The sequence below is a fragment of the Artibeus jamaicensis genome, unplaced genomic scaffold (genome assembly GCF_021234435.1).
Source record: "Artibeus jamaicensis isolate MK-2021 breed Jamaican fruit bat unplaced genomic scaffold, CSHL_Jam_final scaffold_474, whole genome shotgun sequence".
Lineage (NCBI taxonomy): Eukaryota > Metazoa > Chordata > Mammalia > Chiroptera > Phyllostomidae > Artibeus > Artibeus jamaicensis.
Window position 1 is genome coordinate 41,819,538 of NW_026522046.1, and position 19,449 is coordinate 41,838,986.

The 19,449-nt window shown below is 47.3% G+C and overlaps 1 protein-coding gene across 6 annotated transcripts in view; it reads right to left on the reverse strand.

The window, feature by feature from the left end:
- Positions 1-19,449, reverse strand: part of PKNOX1 (PBX/knotted 1 homeobox 1) — a 56,492-nt gene that overhangs the window by 19,351 nt on the left and 17,692 nt on the right. For 2 of the 6 annotated variants that reach the window (XM_053657641.1, XM_053657644.1), the window contains exons 2-7: positions 16,179-16,247; positions 11,589-11,716; positions 9,419-9,590; positions 7,473-7,643; positions 2,337-2,436; positions 1,071-1,168 (exon numbers count right to left, since the gene is read on the reverse strand). In XM_053657641.1, coding sequence (XP_053513616.1) covers positions 1,071-1,168; positions 2,337-2,436; positions 7,473-7,643; positions 9,419-9,590; positions 11,589-11,716; positions 16,179-16,247 — 738 coding nt within the window. Of the gene's footprint in view, positions 1-1,070; positions 1,169-2,336; positions 2,437-7,472; positions 7,644-9,418; positions 9,591-11,588; positions 11,717-14,780; positions 14,888-16,178; positions 16,248-17,413; positions 17,556-19,449 lie in introns of those variants that run through there. The other 4 variants (XM_053657643.1, XM_037144575.2, XM_037144574.2 and 1 more) reach the window with 4 other exon arrangements.

Genomic DNA, 19,449 nt, shown 5'->3' on the forward strand with positions numbered 1-19,449 from the left:
CAGTACCAGGGACACCAAGCAAAGGGGAAAACCAAACAGTGACTGGCTGGGGGAAAAGCACACACCCAGAGGCCCAAGGCGGGTCCTCAGAGATGCAGAAAACGTGTGCAGGCGAAAGGCAAGGCAGTGACATGCAGGAGGAATTGGTGCTGCTGACTGAGATCAGGGAACAGGAACAGTGTCCTTCTGACTTCAATCCAGCTAAATGCGAAAGTGTGTGCATGTCCAAAACTCAGAGGGGTCCGGGAGACTGCCAGGGCCAATCACATTTCACCAAAGACTCAGAGAGGACGGGGCCATCCTAAGGCTGCAGCGTGCCACTGCATTTTCAGCTCTGCCGCTGCTGCCCTCGAAGCTGCTGGTGCTCTGGGAGCTGGTGGGCCGTGGGGGGAGAGGTGGGGCAGGTGGCAGCAGACCAGCCTTCTTGAAGCAGGGTCCCCAGGGGGCAGCGAGGAGAGGGCAAGGGGGAGCCCTCTCTCGGGTTTCTCCCCAAGGTGTGGGGGGCATTAAGCAAGTGCCCCAGGCACCCTGAACCCTGCTCCAGCTCAGCAGGAGCAACCAGGAAGGCTGTGGAGAGCTTTTCAGAGTGCACAGGCCACGGCCCAGCCCACGCTCTCACAGTGGAGGTGCCAGCCAGCTGGTCGCGGCTCTGTCCACCGCATCTTCTCTCTGCCCGCTGCTCTAGTTAACGCCGCCTCGGCCCACCCGCCCCCCACAAGCAGTGAAAATCTGCCTGAGGATCTGCTGTGACCTGGGGGTGGAGGGCGGTGTGGCGCCGTGGCCTCAGGTCTCCTGGCTCAGAGTCAAGTGCACGACTGGACAACACGGACTGCTGGAGGGGAAGGGTAATGGGTGACTTTTTTCCTGCCTCCTTAGACTTTTCTGAACTTGGTGACTTTTTCACAGTCAGCGAGATGAAGAGTGAAAAAGAAACAGAACACTACCTTCGGGTTAACGAGGTCGCTGCGTGACAGCGAGTCGGGTCAGTGCTTTGACGCTGAGGGAACGGCCCGCACCTCTACGCCCGGGGCACCCCCACCCCCATCCCGCCAGAGGGAAGGCACACGGACCTGGGAGTTCTGGATCCTGATCGTCCCTGGTGACAATGCCTGCGTCACTACTTGGCCTTGTGGAGTGACAACTGTGACAGGCTGATAAACCGTGCCGCCTCAAAAAGGAAGAAGAAAAAAATTCCATTTAGGTCTCAACAATTTAAAACCAGTCTTCTCACTATATTATGAAATGAATACAATCTCTGGTTTGACGAACTTTTTTTTATCCTCATCCATTTTTTCCCCATTGTTTTCAGAGAGAGGAAGGGACAGAGAAAGAGAGACAAACATCGATATAAGAGAGAAGCATCGACAGGTTGCCTCCCACACACACCTGGACTGGGGATGGAACCTGAAGCCTAGTTATGTGCCCTGACTGGGAATCGAACCTGCAACGTTTTGGTTATGCGATGATGCTCCAACCAACTGAGCGACACTGGCCAGGGCTGATGGGCTTTTTACATCATTTCAATGATCCATACTTTGCCAGCCAACCTGTCACTGTACATTACCAAACAAACTCACAGCACACGCAGTGCCCAGGTGGCACCGTGCCGATGGACACCCCTGCAGCCCTCACAGATGGCGCACAGGGCGTGGCCAGCTCAGGGCCGGCACTTCCACGCCTCGTGCTCACCTGCATGTCCTCCTTGTCCCCACCATTAGCACATACCAAAGGACCTGGCCAGAGGTATCAGAGGACAAAGATTTCTATTGTAGTTCTCTTTCTGATCAAGTGTGCTTTATTTTCCTGTTGAGGCTTCCCTTTGTGCTATGACATGAACTTTTTCGGTGTAAATTTCCCCCCTCCTCCTATTTTCACGATGGCCTTGTGTTTGCAATGTTCCAGGTGCACCAGAGAATTCAGGAATCTGTCCCCCTCTCGTGATGGTTTTATTATACAGGTTAAACCAAGACTAACATGCATTTGTCCTTGCTTGTCATCCATTAATGACCAATTTAATATCTCCCAGGTGCTTCTAAGAGAATAGTTAAAAATCATTATTTGAAAATTACAATTGGTTTTTGCTATAAACTTTCAACTCCTATATAAAACCTTTCTTCCTAACATTTTTTGGTAGGAAAAGACAATATGACAATATGTACGAAGTATTTGTCATTGAGAATTAACAAGAAACAAGCATTCAAAGAGGTCTAGATTTTGGGAGTCCTATTAGGGAACTGGCATTAATTAAAAGTTATATTTATGTATATCTCCATTCTACTCTGAAGGAGTTTTTCTGCACAACTCAGGGAAAGGTGTCCCTCCATCCATCGCCATACCTGCCACTGTTGCCATGGTTACGTTCCCCTGCTGCAGCGCAGATGCAGGCACCACGATTCCTTGGGGGCTGAGAGTGCCCGTGATGGCACTTTGAATCTGCTGTAAGTCAGAAACACACAAGGGACGGCTATCAGGAAACAGAACACCCAGACTGAAAAGTTCCAAACAAGTGGCATAATGGCATCACTGCCAAAGGAGACTCTTGAGAAAGACCACAGTCAGCGGGCAAGCTTTCTCTGAGGCAGGCTCTAGGCATCTGGAAACCAGGGGCAACGACAAGACTGACCGAACATCAGATGTGATGGTCAATACTAAGATGTTAGTTTTGACTGGCTTCCAAAAGACTATCTTCCACCCACCTCATCACGATCAGCCACACCTTACAGTCCTGCAGGTTATGACACCGAGATCACCTGACCTCAGCCTTCTCCACTCCACTTGGCTCGGGCTCCTGATTTTCCGAAAGACAAAGCCTCCTTGACAAGATGAGCGCATTCAGAAGAGTATGCCACAGGTTTGGGAGGTTCTGAGTGGAAATGGGGAGCCACCCCGGGCTTACACAGCTCTGTACCCCGCTGATGTCAGTACACACACATCCGAACCCCTCCCCTCTGTGTGTGCATGCGTGTGGAGTCCTGGGCCTGGCCTGCAGCACACTCCACGTAAACATGTGGTGTAAACGCCACACTGGAGAGTCTACTCATCTGACATTAGAGCCAAACAGGTGAATTTACTTACTGACTGATGGCTGGCTTGGTGGTTGGTAAGGGAAGGGATCCCCACACCCAGCATCTAGCCCAGGGTCTGGCACACGCAGGCACCCAGATATCTGAGCAGACAAGCAGCACAGTGGCTGTGCCCCAGAGGCAGGTACCCTGCAAGCCCGGGCAGGCACATGCAAAGTAGGCCACACTGACGTGGTCAGAATAAAGCTAAGCCATCAAATCAATAACCCGAGGTCACACATCGAAAACTTAAAAAAAAAAAGGAACAAATAACATCAAAGCAAGCAAAAGGTAGGAAATAACAAAGACTGCAGCAGACAACAGTGAAATGGAAAAGAGAAAAAGAACAGTGAAAAGAGCAAGTTCTTTGATAAGATGGACACATTGACAAACCTCTAGTAACACTGGCAGATAAAAAGGGATAAACAAGTTTCTGATACCAGAAGCAGGGAGGTCACGGCAGACCTGCCGGATGGAGAAAGGAGGAGGAGGAGTACCTTGAACTCAACATGGAAATTTGACATAGGCAAAATCCTATTGAAGCAGGTAATTTGGATAGTCCTATAACCATTAAGGAAACTACATTTATAGTTTAAAAACCTCAAAAAAAAAGAAATCTCCAGTGCAGATGGTGTCCCTGGAGAATTCTACCAAACATTTAGAGAACAACTAATACCAATTCTAATCCCTCCCAAAAATCAAAAAAGGAAGGAATACTGTCCAACTTGTTTTCTGAAGCTTGTACTTCCTGATACCAAACCTAGACCAAGACTGTACCAGAAAAGATAGCTACACACCAGTATGCCTCAATATAGACACAAAGATGCTTAACAAAATATTATCAGACAGAATTCAGGAATCCATTTAAAAAGAATTACATGCTATGACCAGGCATAGTTTATTCCAGGAATCCAAGGCATTTTTGGCATTTAAAACCTGGTATTCTACCATATTAACAGGCAAAAGAAAAAAATCACATAATCATATCAATCCATGCATTTGACAAAATTCAATGTAATAAAAACTCTCAGAAAAATAGGAATAAAGGGGAACTTTTGCAACTTGATAAAGAGCATCTAGGGGAAAAAACTACCATTAAAACTAAAATTAATAGTGAAAAGGTGAACATTTTCCTTAGAAGACTGGGAATAAGCAAAGGACGTTAGCTCTCACCAATCCTATTCAATGCCAGCTTTCACCAATCCTATTCTAGCCAATAAGGCAAAAAAGGAAAATGAAAAGTACACAGATTGCAAAGGAAGAAATAGAACCGTCCTATTTGTAGATGATATGACTAAACAGTCAGGAAGTCCTGAGGAATCTATATAAAGGACCTCCTAGAACTAAGAAGTGAACTCAGCAAGGCCACAGAATACAAGATAAATATTAAAAAACCAACTGTACTTCTATAAAATATCATGGACAATGAAGTTTAAAAATATAATACCATTTATAATTGCTAGAAAAAATAAAATAGGTGTAATTCTAAAAACGCATGTGCGGGACTCACTGAAAACTGTAAAATACTAGCGGAGGAAACTGCAGGAGAGTGAACAAGTGGGGGGCACACCGTGCGTGTGCACTGGAAGGGCGAACGCGGCCAAGGTGTCAGTTCTCCCCAGAACGATGGACACATTTAATGCAATTCCTATCAAAATCCCAGTACTATTTTTTGTAGATACAGACAAGATTATTTCAAAATTTATATGAAAAGGCAAAGGAACTAGAAATAGCTAAAATTTTTTGAGAAAGGATATTTTGAAAAAGAATAAAGTGAGAGGATTCGGTCTACCCGATTTTGAGACTTAACGTACAGTGCTGGAGACTGGATGGCACCGATACACAGACCAGTGCGAGAGAAGTTACCCCGTAAATATGCCCAACTGACTGCTGACGAAGGTGCGTATAGGATTCAGTGGAGGAAGGAACCTTTTTAACACATGGTACTGGAGCAATTGGACAAACACTCACACTTTATACAAAAGTTAACTCAAAACCAATCATAAATTTAAATCTAAAATATAAAACTTTTAGGAAAAAAGTAAGAGAAAATCTTTGGGACACAGGGCTAGGCAAAAGTTCTTAGACTTGACACCAAAATCACAACTAATAAAAAGAAAAGATGATAAATAGAAATTATCAATATTAAAAAATATTGAAAAGTACAGAAATAAATTCTCACTTATACAGTCAATTAATCTACGACAAAGGAAGCAAGCATATAAAATAGGGTAAAGGCAGTCTCTTTAAAAACTTGGAAAAACTGGATACATGCAAAAAAGTTTCAACTGGACTGCTTACTTAGACCTTTTACAAAAACAATCTCAAAATGGACTAAAGATTTAGATGTAAGACTTGAAACCATAAAACTCCTGGAAGAAAAGATAGGCAGTGGGCTCTCAGACCCTGACCTTAGCAATAGCTTTGTGGATGTATCTCCTGAAGGGAAAAAGAAACAAATGGGACTACATCAAACTAAAAAGATTTTGCACAGAAAGAAAACCTGAGTTTTCTTCAACTAAACAAAAAGACAATCCATCAAACAGTAGAAGATATTCACAAATGCTACATCTGATAAGGGGTTAATATCCAAAATACATAAGGAACTCACACAACTTAACACACACACACAAAACCCAACCCGATTAAAATACAGGCAGAGGACCTGAGTAGACATTTTTCTAAAGAAGACATACAGATGGATAACAGACATATGAGAATATACTCAACATCACTAAGCACCAGGGAAATGCAAATTAAAACCACAATGACATATCACCTCACACCTGTCAGATGGCTGTCATCAGTAAATCAACAAACAAGTGCTGGTGAGGATGTGGAGCAAAGGAACCCTCAAGCACTGTTGGTGGGAATGTAAATGGGAGCATCCACTGTGGAAAACAGTACGGAGACTCTCAAAAAGGCAAAGATAAAACTGCCATATGATTCAGCAACTTCACTTCTGGGCATTTAGCCCATGAAAAAACAATGCTGATTCAAAAAGATATAGTCACTCCATGTTCACTGCAGCATTATTTACAGTAGCCAAGACATGGAAGCAACCAAAGCATCCATCAACAGATGAGTAGATAAAAAAAGGTGTGGTGTATATATACAATGGAATATCGGTCAGCGATAAAAATAAAGAAATCCCGCCATCGGAGACATGAATGGACCTGGAGGGTATTAGGGAGAGTAAAAACGTGACGAACACATGCATAACCTAAAAGACAAATGAATAACAACAACAAAAACAGAAACAGATGCACGGATACAGGGAACAAGCTGATGGTTGCTAAAAGGGAGAGGGGTGGGTGGCTGGGAGATAAAAATTAAAAATAAATAAATAGCCCTGACCACCACAGCTCAATGGGTTGGGCATCATTCCGCAAAGTGAAGGGCCACTGGTTAGACTCCCGGTCAGGGCACACGCCTGGGTGGTGAGCCAGGTTCCCAGGTGAGAGACGGTTGATCAATGTTTCTCTCTCACACTGATGTTCTTATCCCTCTCTCCCTCCCTTTTCCTCTCTTTGATAAAAATAAAATCTTTTTAAAAAATTATTATAAATAAATAAAATAAAATAAAAACTGGGGGGAAATACTTGCTCTGCCAAAGACCCTGTTAACAATACAGAAAAATAAGCTACAGACTAGGAAAAAATACTTGCAAACTGTATATCCAATAAAGGACTAGTACCTAGACTACCCTAAAAAGTCAACAGTTTAAAAATAATCTGATTAGAAAGTGGGCAAAAGATGTGAGGAGACCTTCCACCGAAGAGGACACACAGATGGGAAGTAAGTACACGAGGAGACAACCACCACCATCGGCCATCAGGGAGGCGCACACCACACCCGCACGAACGCACTGCAGCCCACCACCTGGCTCCAGTACGCAGGCACCCTGAGGTCACTCCCCTGGTGAGACAATCCAAATACAAAAGGACAAATGATTCCCCTTACACAAGGTCCCTAGAGGAGTTCCGGTTTGGGAAGGTGGGAAGTTCTGAAAGTGGACAGTGGAGATGTCCGCACTCCAATGTGCATGTGCTTAGTACCACTGCATGCACACTTCAGCGTGGTTAGGAGGGTAAATGGTGTGATATGTGTATATTCCCACAATTTTAAAAATACATTGTGAAACAAAGAAGTGGATGGAGCTCCAGAACCACTCAGGGTCCCGCACACAGATCGGGGCCTCACCGCACTCACTGCCTGAGGCCAGAGGGGCTGTCTCTGTGATTTGCACTCGGCCCAGGCTCGGGTCGGGGACCTGGAGGACCTCTGAACAGGAGAGCCACTGGGACAGCCTCACAATGCTGATAGGGCTGGTGGTCTCGGGACCGACACAGCTCATCCTTGCAGATGTGACAGCAAGCAGGAAGTAGGGCAGGACCCCAAAATAAATACCTGGGACTGGACAGGGGAGTACGGGCTTCCAGGTTCTCCACTCAGGAGAGTTTCACTGTTCATTTTCGTTTTTAGACAAGCAATGTATCGACTGCAGAAATCTTTGCAGAGTTCATTAACCTTTTCCAGCTCAAGAAGATGAATACGCAAAACCTGGATTGCTTTTACCATCTAGAAGCAGAGAAAATGAAGACTTTCAGACAAGAAAAGGTAGCATGACGTTAAGTTATAATTACCGCCACATAACACATCACTCTGGGTTACTGGCCTGAACCCTGCTTGGCCATCGCCATCCGTACTGCCGGTGACAGAGGTGGAACGATATTAGATACTGTGCAGAACGACAAGTCCTTCCAGCACCGCTGACATGCGGTTTGGCATTTCGGCTCCCTCTGATGTGCACAACGCCCGTGCTCACCTCGGCGAGCACAGCAGCAGGACCGGCCAGGCCCCGGCCAGCTTCAGCCCAGCCTCCAACCCCTCGGGCAAGATGCCAACTCTCGGTTGTCGCCGTTACTCCATCTATGAAGGAGGGTGGATCCAGAGACCCTCATAGGTGGTTCTTGATAAAATTTTTGGATCATGCTTTTGGTGTCAAGTCTAAGTACTGTTTGCCTATCCCTAGATTAGCCCTAGATCCTAAAAATGTTCTCTTATGATTTTTTAAGTTTCATGATTTTATATTAATTGACTAAGTTTTGAAGGTAGTGTGTCTTATAGCAGTAAATAATTATAACAATGATAATAAAACCATTAGCACAAGCAGCGCCTGCCTGTGCATTCACACCCCAAAGCTCAGCTGCTTCGGCCATGACCTTGGCATAGTAATGTCTAGTATTTGTGGAATGAACCAGTCAGTCTGTCAATAATGAGGAATACCAAGCACCAAGCCCTCGACGCCCTGTGCTCTCACACCAGTCAGGAGACCCTTGGTCCCTGCCAGCCTGGGACCACCGGGGCCACTCCTGCTCCCCACACGCTGATGGCTGGCTGTGTGACAGAGAGCTTCTGGCACTAAGCCCAGAAGGGCAGGCACTGTCAGCCCCATTTCCAACATGAGGAGACAGACTCGAAGTCAAACAACTCACCCATAAAATCTATTAGGTTATAAGGGTTAAATATGGAACAAGAAACTTAAAACACAACAAGAATTAAGACCCGGACAATTTTTTTAGGAAAAAGATTTCCGAGGTCCCTTTTCTGCTGACCCGGGCCCGACGAAGGCTTTGGTCTGGGAGTGAGCAGGCTTGGACAGGAGTCCAGTGCGGGCCCCGGACACCGCTGGCAGAGCCCCACAGTACTGACCGGCACCCCTCCCCGCGGGTGCAGCAGTGACGTTGCCTCCAAAGAATTCTCTGTTTTCCTTCAGAAAGCACAGGGAACCCTGCATTTTAGAGCATGGGACCTGGGAGGGGGCAGGGATGTGAGACGGTCTGGCTCCAGACAGAAAGGCCATGGGAGGTAGTGAGGGGCCTTGGGGACCTTTGTTAAGCGTCTCCCTGCTCTGTGCTGGCGGGCCTCCCCAATTCTTCGTGAATTCTGTCACCCACCACAAACCAGTGGGAGCCTCAAGACAGAGCTGTCTGAGTGAAGTCACATGTCCACAATCAAGGGAAAGCCAAGGACTGATGCAGGGCACAGACGCACGGCCTGAGAAGCAAGGCAGGTGAGCACGCCAACCCCAATGAACCCGTCCGAGTGCTGGGAGAGGACTGGACCCTCTGGTCCATTTGGGATGCAGGCTGAAAGCAGCTTAATCACCGAGGGAGAGGGCAGCTGGAGGAGGCCAGAGGACGTTCAAGCCTCACACACAAACAAGCTGTCTCATGAAGTGTAGTATTCTCCCCTTTAGCAGAGCTACAAACGGTCTAAAGTTCTAACTTGAAGTTTAAAATTTATTGACCAGATTTTAAATTTGGAAGAAATAAAATATTTATTTTACTCACTAAATTGTCGGTTTCAGGGTCTTCACAAAAGAAGGGCTTTCCTTCCTTCTCTTGCTTCCTTACAAAATTTTCAATGTCCACGTCAAAACTGGCAGAAGTTGTGCCTTCTGAGCCCTGTGTGGATTGCTCACATTTTTCAAACAACAAAGCTAATAATGGAAAGAGTGGATGCCTGGGAGGGAAAAGAAAAACATATGGATGCTCTACACTTGCATGTTTCAGTATGTATGTATGGAGGCGTTACTGGACCTATTGGCTTCATGAAGATAAAACTCAGAGCATGTCATTCATCCACTCAAAGTGTATGATCCGATAATTTTTAGTGCACTCACAGAGCTGTGCAACCATCACTAGTCAATTCAGAACATTTTTGTCATCCCTAAAAGAAACCGTGTAGCCATCAGCAGCCACTTTCCATTTTACCCACAAGCCCCAGCCACAGGCCACCACTAATCTGCCAATTCTAAACCTTTCATATAACATGTGACCTTTTGTGTCTGGCATCTTTCACTGAGCACAATGTTTTTGAGGCTCACTGATGCTATGACAGGTATCAGTGCCTTGTTCCTTTTTATGGCCAAATAATATTCCATTGTAATGGATGTGCCAATTTTACAGTTTTAAATTTGACATTTGGTTCTATGGTCCATTTTGAGTGAATTTTTATGTAAGATGTAAGAGTAGGTCAAGGATCTTTTTTTCTGCATATAGTTGTCCAATTGTTCTAAAACCATTTGTTGGAAAGCCTGCCTTTTCCCTTCTGAATTGTTTTTGTACCTTTGCTAAAGATCAACTGAATTGTATTTGTGTAGATTTATCTCTAGACTATCTGTGGCATTAATCTATTTGTCTCCTTCCTCACAAATGTCACAATATCTTAATGATTATAAAGTGACAGCAAATCTATGATCAAATACACTGACTCCTCCTTTATTCTTTTTCACAATTGTTTCAGTTGATCCAGTTCTTCTGACTTCCATATAAAATTTAGAATTGTCTATACAAAAACATCCTGCTAAAACTTAATGGGAATTGCATTAAGTCTACAAACTGATTTTAGGAAACTGACATCTTTATTAGGTTGAGCCTTCCAATCCATGGACATGGTACGTCCTGCCATTTATTAGGTTGTCTTTGATTGCTTGCATCAGCACTTTACAGGCATGAATTCATACCTAAGATTCTTTGGAGCTTTTGTAAATGTACTGGTTTTTAAATTTTTGTTTCTGATCATACGTTACTGGTATAGAACCAGGATTGGTTTCTGTGTGTCGCATGCAACCGTGACCTTATTAAACTCCTTCTACACCTGCAAGTTCTCTGGTCAATACTCGGACTTCTCTGCAGACAACCACGTTGTCTGTGCAGAGCCCGTTCTGCTTCTTCCTTTCTCATCTTTTGCCTGCCTCGCTGCTCTGGCCAGGGCGCCCGTTGCAGTGCTGAGCGAGGGGGTCAGGTGGGCAGCTCTGCCTCGTCCTCAGTCCCAGGGGGAAGCAGCCAGTCTCTCGCCATCGAGTCTGATGTGAGCTGAGTGCTTTCGTAGTCTCCCTTCATTAGTTAGTTTCAAAGTTCTCTTTTGCTGACAGTTTTTAATGGTAATTAGCAGCTGATTTTGTCAAACACTTTTCCACATCATTTGATGCGCCTGCACTATGGATCTCACTGGTTAAAGTTTGAACAGCGAACTAACTAGTCTTGGAATAAACTCCGCTTGGGTACTATTTATCGTTCTAATACTATTCTATTACTTTTTGTTGCTGGATTCAATTTGTTAATATTTTATTGATGATTTTTATGTCCCAATTTATGAGGGATACTTGTCTGTACATTTTTTTCCTATTATTTTGGTACCAGATTGATGCTCAATTTGTAAAGTGAACTGGGAAGCATTCCTTCCTTCATCTTCTACTTTCTGGACAAGACTGTACAGACCTGTTGCTTTTTTTCTTATAATTTTGGTAGAATTCTCGTAAAATCATCTGGGCCTGAAAACTGTGTTTTGCAAGGTAAACTAAGATGAAGAATAACATCTGAATCTGCAAATATCTTCACACCAGTAGTTACCACATCACACCTCCTTCTGCCGAGCTCACAGCTCCACCGTCCCCTTTAACAGTCTCCTCCTCTCATGAGCCCCTCACAGCCCACGTGCTTCCCGACTCTCCACTACCTATAAATGGCCTGCTTGTCTGCATCCATCGGTGTCTGGGACCCCACAGGGGGAGGGCTCACTCCTTCCACATCAGGTTCAGAGCAGTTGGGGTCTTGCTCTGTTTTCAACTCTGTTACTACTTGCATCTGTGAAAGCAGGAAAAATTTTGTTACTAAACTGTGAAAGAAGGATAATTCTTGTTACTAAACAGGAAACAAATTACTACTAAATGTTCTATTCTCAAGCAGGAATGCGACGAACAAGGGGGAATGGTAAAGTGCCAGCTATGTGACTGGCAACAACACAAACAAATGCTACCCACAAACTGCTCTTTAGTTTAATGTTTATAAAGTGGTTAAGGATCAAATAGCTACATCATTTAAAAACAAAGAGAATATCTGTGAAATGCTTATGATTTTCAAAGTCATCATCAGCACGAGCCACTGCCAGGAACTGGTCCGTACGCAGTCTTACTCTGTCCTGCCTGCGGTGCAGCCTGGCGCTGAAAACATCACAGGAAGAGGAGAGGACAAATGGTCGGAGCTCTTCTTATCTGGTCGCACAAACGACTCACACCCAGCACACCTTCTGTGACAGGGCCGAAATTCCCCCCTATCTACCCTCAGATGTCAGTAATACATAAACTGTAAATTAAAAAATAAAAGTCACTCACTGTATCTAGAAAATAAAGGCCAGCTTGCTGTGTTTAAAACAACAGTAGTAAGTATAATGGAATAGGAAGTCTTCAAAATAATATCATTTAAATTGCTTTAAACTAGCTGTGTTGTTGGTAAGTCAGGTAAAAAATATTTAAATCCTTAAACGTAAAGAATTCAGTTTACAAAAAGAATTGCCGCAGTAAACGAGTAACCATCCACCAGCAGGTCACCTCCCATTCCTGCCCAATCCCAGGGCCAGGCCTCGAGGAAGCAGCCTGCGGGGGAGCTGAGGCGGGGGATCATCCCCAGGAAATGAGAGAGCCCAGTCGAGACTGCCACCCTGGCACCCCCGAGACTGCCACCCTGGCACCCCCGGGGCTGCAGCCGAGGGATCCAAGGGATCTGCAGACCCAGGCTCCCCCCATCCCTCCCCCCACCGTCTGATGACGACACTTCTGCTCTGCAACCTTTAAATGATACAGTGTACTTGTGAAATTGTTTCTCTCTTAAACAAAACAAAACAAACCACTAAAGTAACTCAAGCTCACTCAAACAAAGTCTGACAGTATTATTAAAAAGTCTATGGCATGTATTTCAAGGTTTCTTTTTTAATGACTGTGAAAAAAGGGGCATCTACATGGTCAACTTCAGAAGAGTGGCTACCTAAATCCGGTATATCTATATATACTATACTATACTAGTAAGTACTTATTTAAAATAACTTATTTAAAACTCCTCCAGGAGTTTCCCTCGCTGGGAGGAAGTGCTTAGCACACAAACCGGGTGATGAACCCGACCCGGCCCAGCACCCCATACCCAGCACCCCTGCCATGCCCAGCACCCCTGCCGTGCCCAGCACTGCACTGGATGCTCGGTTGCACCGGGCACAGGCAGTGAGGAAGGCAGACAGGCACAGCATCACGTCATGGAACGTCAGGAGGTGATCACTGCTAGGAAGGAAAGACAGACCGGAGGGAGCTGCAGTGGTGAGCAGCAGCGGGCAGGGGAAGGGCGGCAGAAAGGCAAAGACTTAGGCAAAGAGCTGCAGGGCAGGAAGGAGCTGGCCAAGCTGCTGCCCATGGGAAGAGGAGTGAAGCGAAGGTCCAGGGCCACAGGGCACAGAGGGGCCCAGGAGTGGGGCGGGCTGGTGAGTGAGCTCCTTGCCCACCTGGGCCTCCCCAGTGGGGGCTGTGGCCTCCTGCGGGTACGTCGACCCTACTCCTGTCCACGCTCACCACGGTCCTCAAGGAGGGGGACAGGGGAGCTGTTGGCATGGCCGGCCGTTCTGCTCCTGCCTTCTGACTGCGGGGATGGCGGGGAGCAAAGGCAGGGCTGAATGTCTTCAACGGAAACCAGCTCCTGGACTCCGAGAAAGAGGGGGATGCCCCCGTGGGGAGCACCCAGGACTTCCCCATGACCGCAGGAATCCCAAGGGAGGCTGCCCGGGCCTCAGTGAGCCTCTGCTCCCCAATTCCTTCAGGTCACAGAACACAGAACGCCTGGGTGGCTTCAGGGAAACGTCTTACAGAGGGAGAGCTACTGAGAAAGCCGCCCGTGCCCTGGCTGGGTAGTTCAGTTGGTTAGAGCATCATCCCGGTAAGTCGGGGTGATGGGCTGGGTCCCTGCTCAGGGCACAGACCAGACTCAACCAATGAGTGTGTGACTAAGTGAAACAAATCGATGTCTCTCTCTCTCCACTCATAATCAGGACAGTGCTCCTGCTGCTCACACCTGCGAATAGGAAACCACGCAATTCCCACTCAGATTAGCAACCATCAGCATGGAAACCTGTGGTTATCAACAACACCCAGCTTTTCTTTCTTTCTTTTTTAAAGGTTTTATGTATTTTTAGAAAGAGAGGAATGGCGAGAGAAAGAGAAGAAGAAAAACATTGATGTGACAGAGAAATAATTGTTGCCTTCAGCAAGTGCCCTGACCAGGGATGGGGTCAGAGTCCAAAACCCAGGCATGTGCCCTGACTGGGAATCGAACCTGCGACCTTTCACTTCGTGAGATGACACCCAACCCACTGGCTGAGCCACACAGGTCAGGGAACACCCAGCTTTTCTTTAAAAGCAACCATACTGCCCTGGCTGGTGTAGCTCAGTAAACTGAGCACTGCCTGCGAACCAGAGGATTGGGGTTCAATTCCTAGTTAGGGTGCATGCCTGGGTTGCAGGCCAGTTCCCAGCAGGGGACGCAAGAGAGGCAACCATACACTGATATTTCTCTCCCTCTCTCCTTCCCTTCCCCTCTAAAGATAAATAAGTAAAAAATTTAAAAAGAATAAAAAAAATAAAAGCAACCATACTTGCTAACGCTGATATTAAAATGGAAAATTCCCACAACAGTATGATTTAAGGGAGTCAAAATGACTAGCAGTCCTGGTATCACTTAGGAAATAATTTGAACAACATAAAATAAATGCACAATACACTGAAGCTGAACCTGCCACCTCAGGGAAATTAAACTATTAACATACAAAGCACTGCTTGTGTTTTAACACCAGGTCAACAGACTGTAATGAAAACACAGATAACCAAGCTCTCACTTGTTGCCCATCTTGATAGCTGTCTATGCTTAATGTCTGTGTAGCCATCATGGTTAATGAGTTTATTACGAAACATCAAATCATCTTGAGTCACAAGCAAACGGTGTCTGCAAAACACAAGCAGAAAAGCATCGGTTAATAACTGCGGTGCACCTTTTGTCCCCTCCTCCACAGCATCTGCATAATTTTTTAAATTTATTTATTTTTAGAGAGAGAAGAAGGGAGGGAAAAAGAAAGGGAGAAAAATATGGATGTGGGAGAGATACATCGATCGGTTGCCTCCTGCATGCCCCCAACTGAGGACCCACCCGTAACCCAGGCATGTGCCCTGACTGGGAATCGAACCAGTGACTTTTGGTTCACAGGCTGGCAGCCAATAATACACTGAGCCACACCAGCCAGGACTAATTTTTTAAATACCTATTTTTACATGAAGAAAAAACCCATCTTTAACTCGAGGCTATGAGTCAAATTCTACTCAGCATCATCCATGTATGTGGCAATCACGTGCTCCTGGCTCCCACATGGGGCCTGACTTGCTACCACACTTTTCAGCCATTTGGATTTGTTCCTTCACTCTGCACGTGTCTACACGTGTCTACACATGTCGGACACTGCTCTAAGGAGCCCCTGCTTTCCCGGGCAGGCAAAGCCAGGGCTGCAGGACCATAACCATGAGGAAGGTCAGCTGGCACACACGGTGTCGTGACAGAGGTGAGTGCGGGGCTCCCCTGACGTGTGCCAGGGCGGGCTCTCTGCAAGGGCACGGGCGCTGAGACCACAGGCACCCGACTCAGGGACTGCTGGGACAGGGAGGCTGGGGCACAGACAGCAGCGGCAAAGGTGTGCTCAGAGAGGCTGAGCCATGTCTGCATGTGAGACAGGGAAGGGAACCATGGCTTGTTTCCCTGTCGAAACACATGGGTAAATGCTGGGAGGTGCCGAGAGGAGGACAACCAGGTGGGGACAGAAAATGACTCTGGGCAGGGCCACGGACAGTGAGTGCCTGGGAGAAACGTGGGACAGGGAAGGAGGCAGCTGCCTGTGACACCTGGGGGCAGGGGGACCAGCAGCACCCACAGGAACAGCTGATGTAGCTGAGCAGAGTGGTGAAGGGGGTAGAGAAGGGGAGGGGTACGGAAGGGAAGGGGGCGGGAGGCATGGAACCAGTTCACACAGACTCTCATGGGCCACAGTGAAGACGCGGGCGTTCCTGGGAAGGTCTGAGCAGAAGCGTGACTTGACATATCCTAGGAGGGTCCCTCTGACTGTTAAGGACAGGCTGTGTGGCTGGGGAACACACAGAGGATATGGGTGTAGGCAAGGGGGGCGCAAGCACAGGGTCTGCAGGTGGCCTGGTGTTGGGTGTGGGCTCAGGGAAGGGCCCGGCACGCCCACCTGAGCAACTGGCAGCGGCGAGCCACATGTCCTGGTGAGGAGCGGACGACGAGGAGCAGGTCCTGTGGCCTGGAAGGGAAAGCAAAAGTCAGGACGTTCCAGGTGTGAGAGGCTTCCCAGAAATCCAAGGGGAAATTCTGAACAAATGAGTCTGGGCCAGAAATATAAAGTCAGTAATCACCAGGGCGTGGTTAGTGTGTACAGAGCGGGGTGAACTGTATCATGTAAGATATGCCCAAGTTCTAACCCCCAGTGCCTGTGAATGGGACGATCTGGAGAAGGAGCTTCACAGATGTAGTTATTAAGGATCTCGAGATGAGACCACCTTGGATTGAGGGGAGGGCCTAGGTCATGGTACGCACGTGTCTTTAAGAGGGCAGAAAGATCTGAGACACGCTGAGGGGACGGCTACATGAATCAGAGGCAGAGACTGGAGTAATGCTGCTATGAGCTGAGAGCGCCTGGCCACCAGGTGGTGGAAGGCCTGATGACCTCCTGATTTTGGGTTCTGGCTGCCAGACCGAGAAAATCCATTCCTGTTGTTTCCGTTGACCCAGTTAGTGGGACTTGGTTAGGCAACCCAGGACCCTAAGGCAGTAATAAAGCCACCAAACTGCAGGAGATCGTGGGGGAAGAAAGAGGAGGGGGACCAGGTAAGACAGCTGAGGGATCAGGTACAGAATGAGGAGCAGCAGCCAGCAGGACAGGAGCAGAATTGAGTGATGCCGCTCGTGCTGGTGGAGGGGGACCGAGGAGGGGGTCGGCCACGTCACTGCAGCTGAGGGTGAAGGAAAAGGACGGCTGAGCATGGCCCCGTGTGGCAGGGGGAGGAGAGAAGATGGTGCAAGATGCAGGTGTGAGCCAGGGCCATCCCCATCTCTGCGCCCGTCTGTGCTGTGGCCTTGACCCACCTCACCGTCTTTAGTGAGCACATCAAAGCCCTCCAGTTAATGATCACCTGTGGTCTCTGAATGTAACCACAAATCCTTTTGTTGGTGACGCCAGGATGACAACTGAGATGAATATCAAACTGGTGACAGTATCGACCATCAGAAGGGATGGCTCTGGCGATACGGCATCCTTTGTCCCTGTGTCCTGTCAACTGTGAGCACCTGAGTCACAGTGTAAACAGCACAGTAACAGGAGTGCTGGGTGTGGGGTCGGATGGTTTGCACAAAATGCTGGGTCCCCTGTCTTTGGTCCAGCCCCACCCAGTCTCCCCGTAAGTAAATTACCCTATAATAAATTCCATTACATCCCATGGAGTTGGCTGCTGTCTCTCAGTCTGAAGACACCTTTTCGTTGAAGTGGCAGTGATACTTCTGCCCCACGTGGAACAGCAGGACTTGGAAACCCCACTGCCACGGAGGGGCCCATGTGCAGTCATCAGGATGTTGCCCTCTCTGCCCTCTGAGACTCCCAATGTTGAGAGACACGCCCCCCTCCCCCACAGTTGCAAACCTGATACTGAGTCTGCCTTCACCAACACCCGGCCCTACTCTCAGTGCCCCAATCTGCTCCTTTGTCCCCAAGCAGTGACCCCAGAGTGGCCTGATCTGTCCGGCACCATGGTCCACACCTTGATCAGGGCAGGAGCTCTGGTGGCCTCTATTCTTTCTTACCCTCTTTCCCCATTCTCCTTTCCAAAGTGCAAATCTGGTCCAAACCGCCCTTACAGATCAAGTCCTAGGGCCGACCTTTGCCTGTCCCTGCCCTTCCACAGCATCCCCCCAACCCTGTCCAGTCCCTCCCCCACTCTAAGTGTGGACACAGTTAAAAGGATGGCCATCTGTAGTTCCTGCAGCAGGTCAACTTCTTGCCCAGCCTGGTAGTTCTGCGCACACTGGCCTCCTCCACGCACGGCCAGCTGCTGCACACGCATCATCATCCACACCACCCTCCCCAAGTCTTCCCTGTGGCTCGCCCCCACCCACCAGTTGGAAACAAGAGTTGTTGGTACGAATTCATGGTTTTTAATGTACACAAATATGGAGAAATAAATGTAGATCAGTGTATCTCACATATATACATGCAAACATACACACATGTACATATACACACAAACACACACTTTCCCTGCTACGTCCACTGAGAGGGCCTAGAAGCAGTGACACCCAGCAGCAGTCAGCACTTAGCACCTACTTATTGACTTATAAATATCATTCTCAATGAAAAGAATCAGGACTCCTCAGAGAAATGGCTGATTTGATTCTAGGGCTGGGTCAGGTCAAGTACAAGATGCGCCTGAAACTGGTGCTCAGAAAATATGAGGATTGCCAGAAGGGCAGAGGAGCCAGCTTGCAGGCCTTCTCACTGGCTGAGTCTGGGACCATCTGAACAACATGACACGAGGGGAACTGGGAGTAAAGTAAAAACCCTGGAGTCCATGCTGACAGCAATACACAAACGAACGAATACGTGGGGTAGGTAGGGGCTCTAAATGACAGTGGAGTCCCGACAACATGTACAGGAAGGAATTTGATCTTCACCATTTGGCGACCAGCACAGTAATCACTGCTTCTGGCAAGAAGTATCGCGGACGGCCACACCAGCCAGTGAAAGCACGGTGTGAGACTGGAAATGCACATGGTCCCAAAGACCTGCCACAAGACACTGACTGTCAATGACAAGGGAAAACAGTAACTTCACAATGGAGACCTGGCAGAAAACACACCAACTGATAGGTGAAAAGTCACATCGACAGCAATGAAACAAGTGAACATGATGGGCCTCCCAAAAGGGACACAGAACAGAACTTCCTGCCTGGGTGGTGAGGCTCAGTGGATTGAGCATGGGCTGCCAACCAAAGGGTTGCCGGTTTGATTCCCAGTCAGGGCACATGCCTGAGTTGCAGGGCACACAGAAGGCAACCATACATTGATATTTCTCTCCCTCTCTCCTTCCCTTCCCCTCTAAAGATAAATAAAGTATTTAATTTAAAAAATAAATAAATAAATAAAATCTTAAAGAAAAAAAAAGAACAGAACTTCTGGGCAGACCTGCCCAGTCCTGAGGAGGTGCCCAAAAATCGAAACAAAAAGGTGAGGGCACTATGCTGAGCTAAAAGAGAGAAAAAACAGCCACCGAATGAAGCATGTGATCCTGGTTTAAAAAACAACAGCTGGGAAAGAAAGCTTAGGAAACTGGGCAGACGGTATATAAGTGGACACGAGAGACTGAGCGTGGAGATGGTGGGACAATGCTGTATGCTCGTGGAAACGTCTTTGTTTTGAGGAGCAAGGGCTGAGATATTTAGGGGTATGGTCTTGGT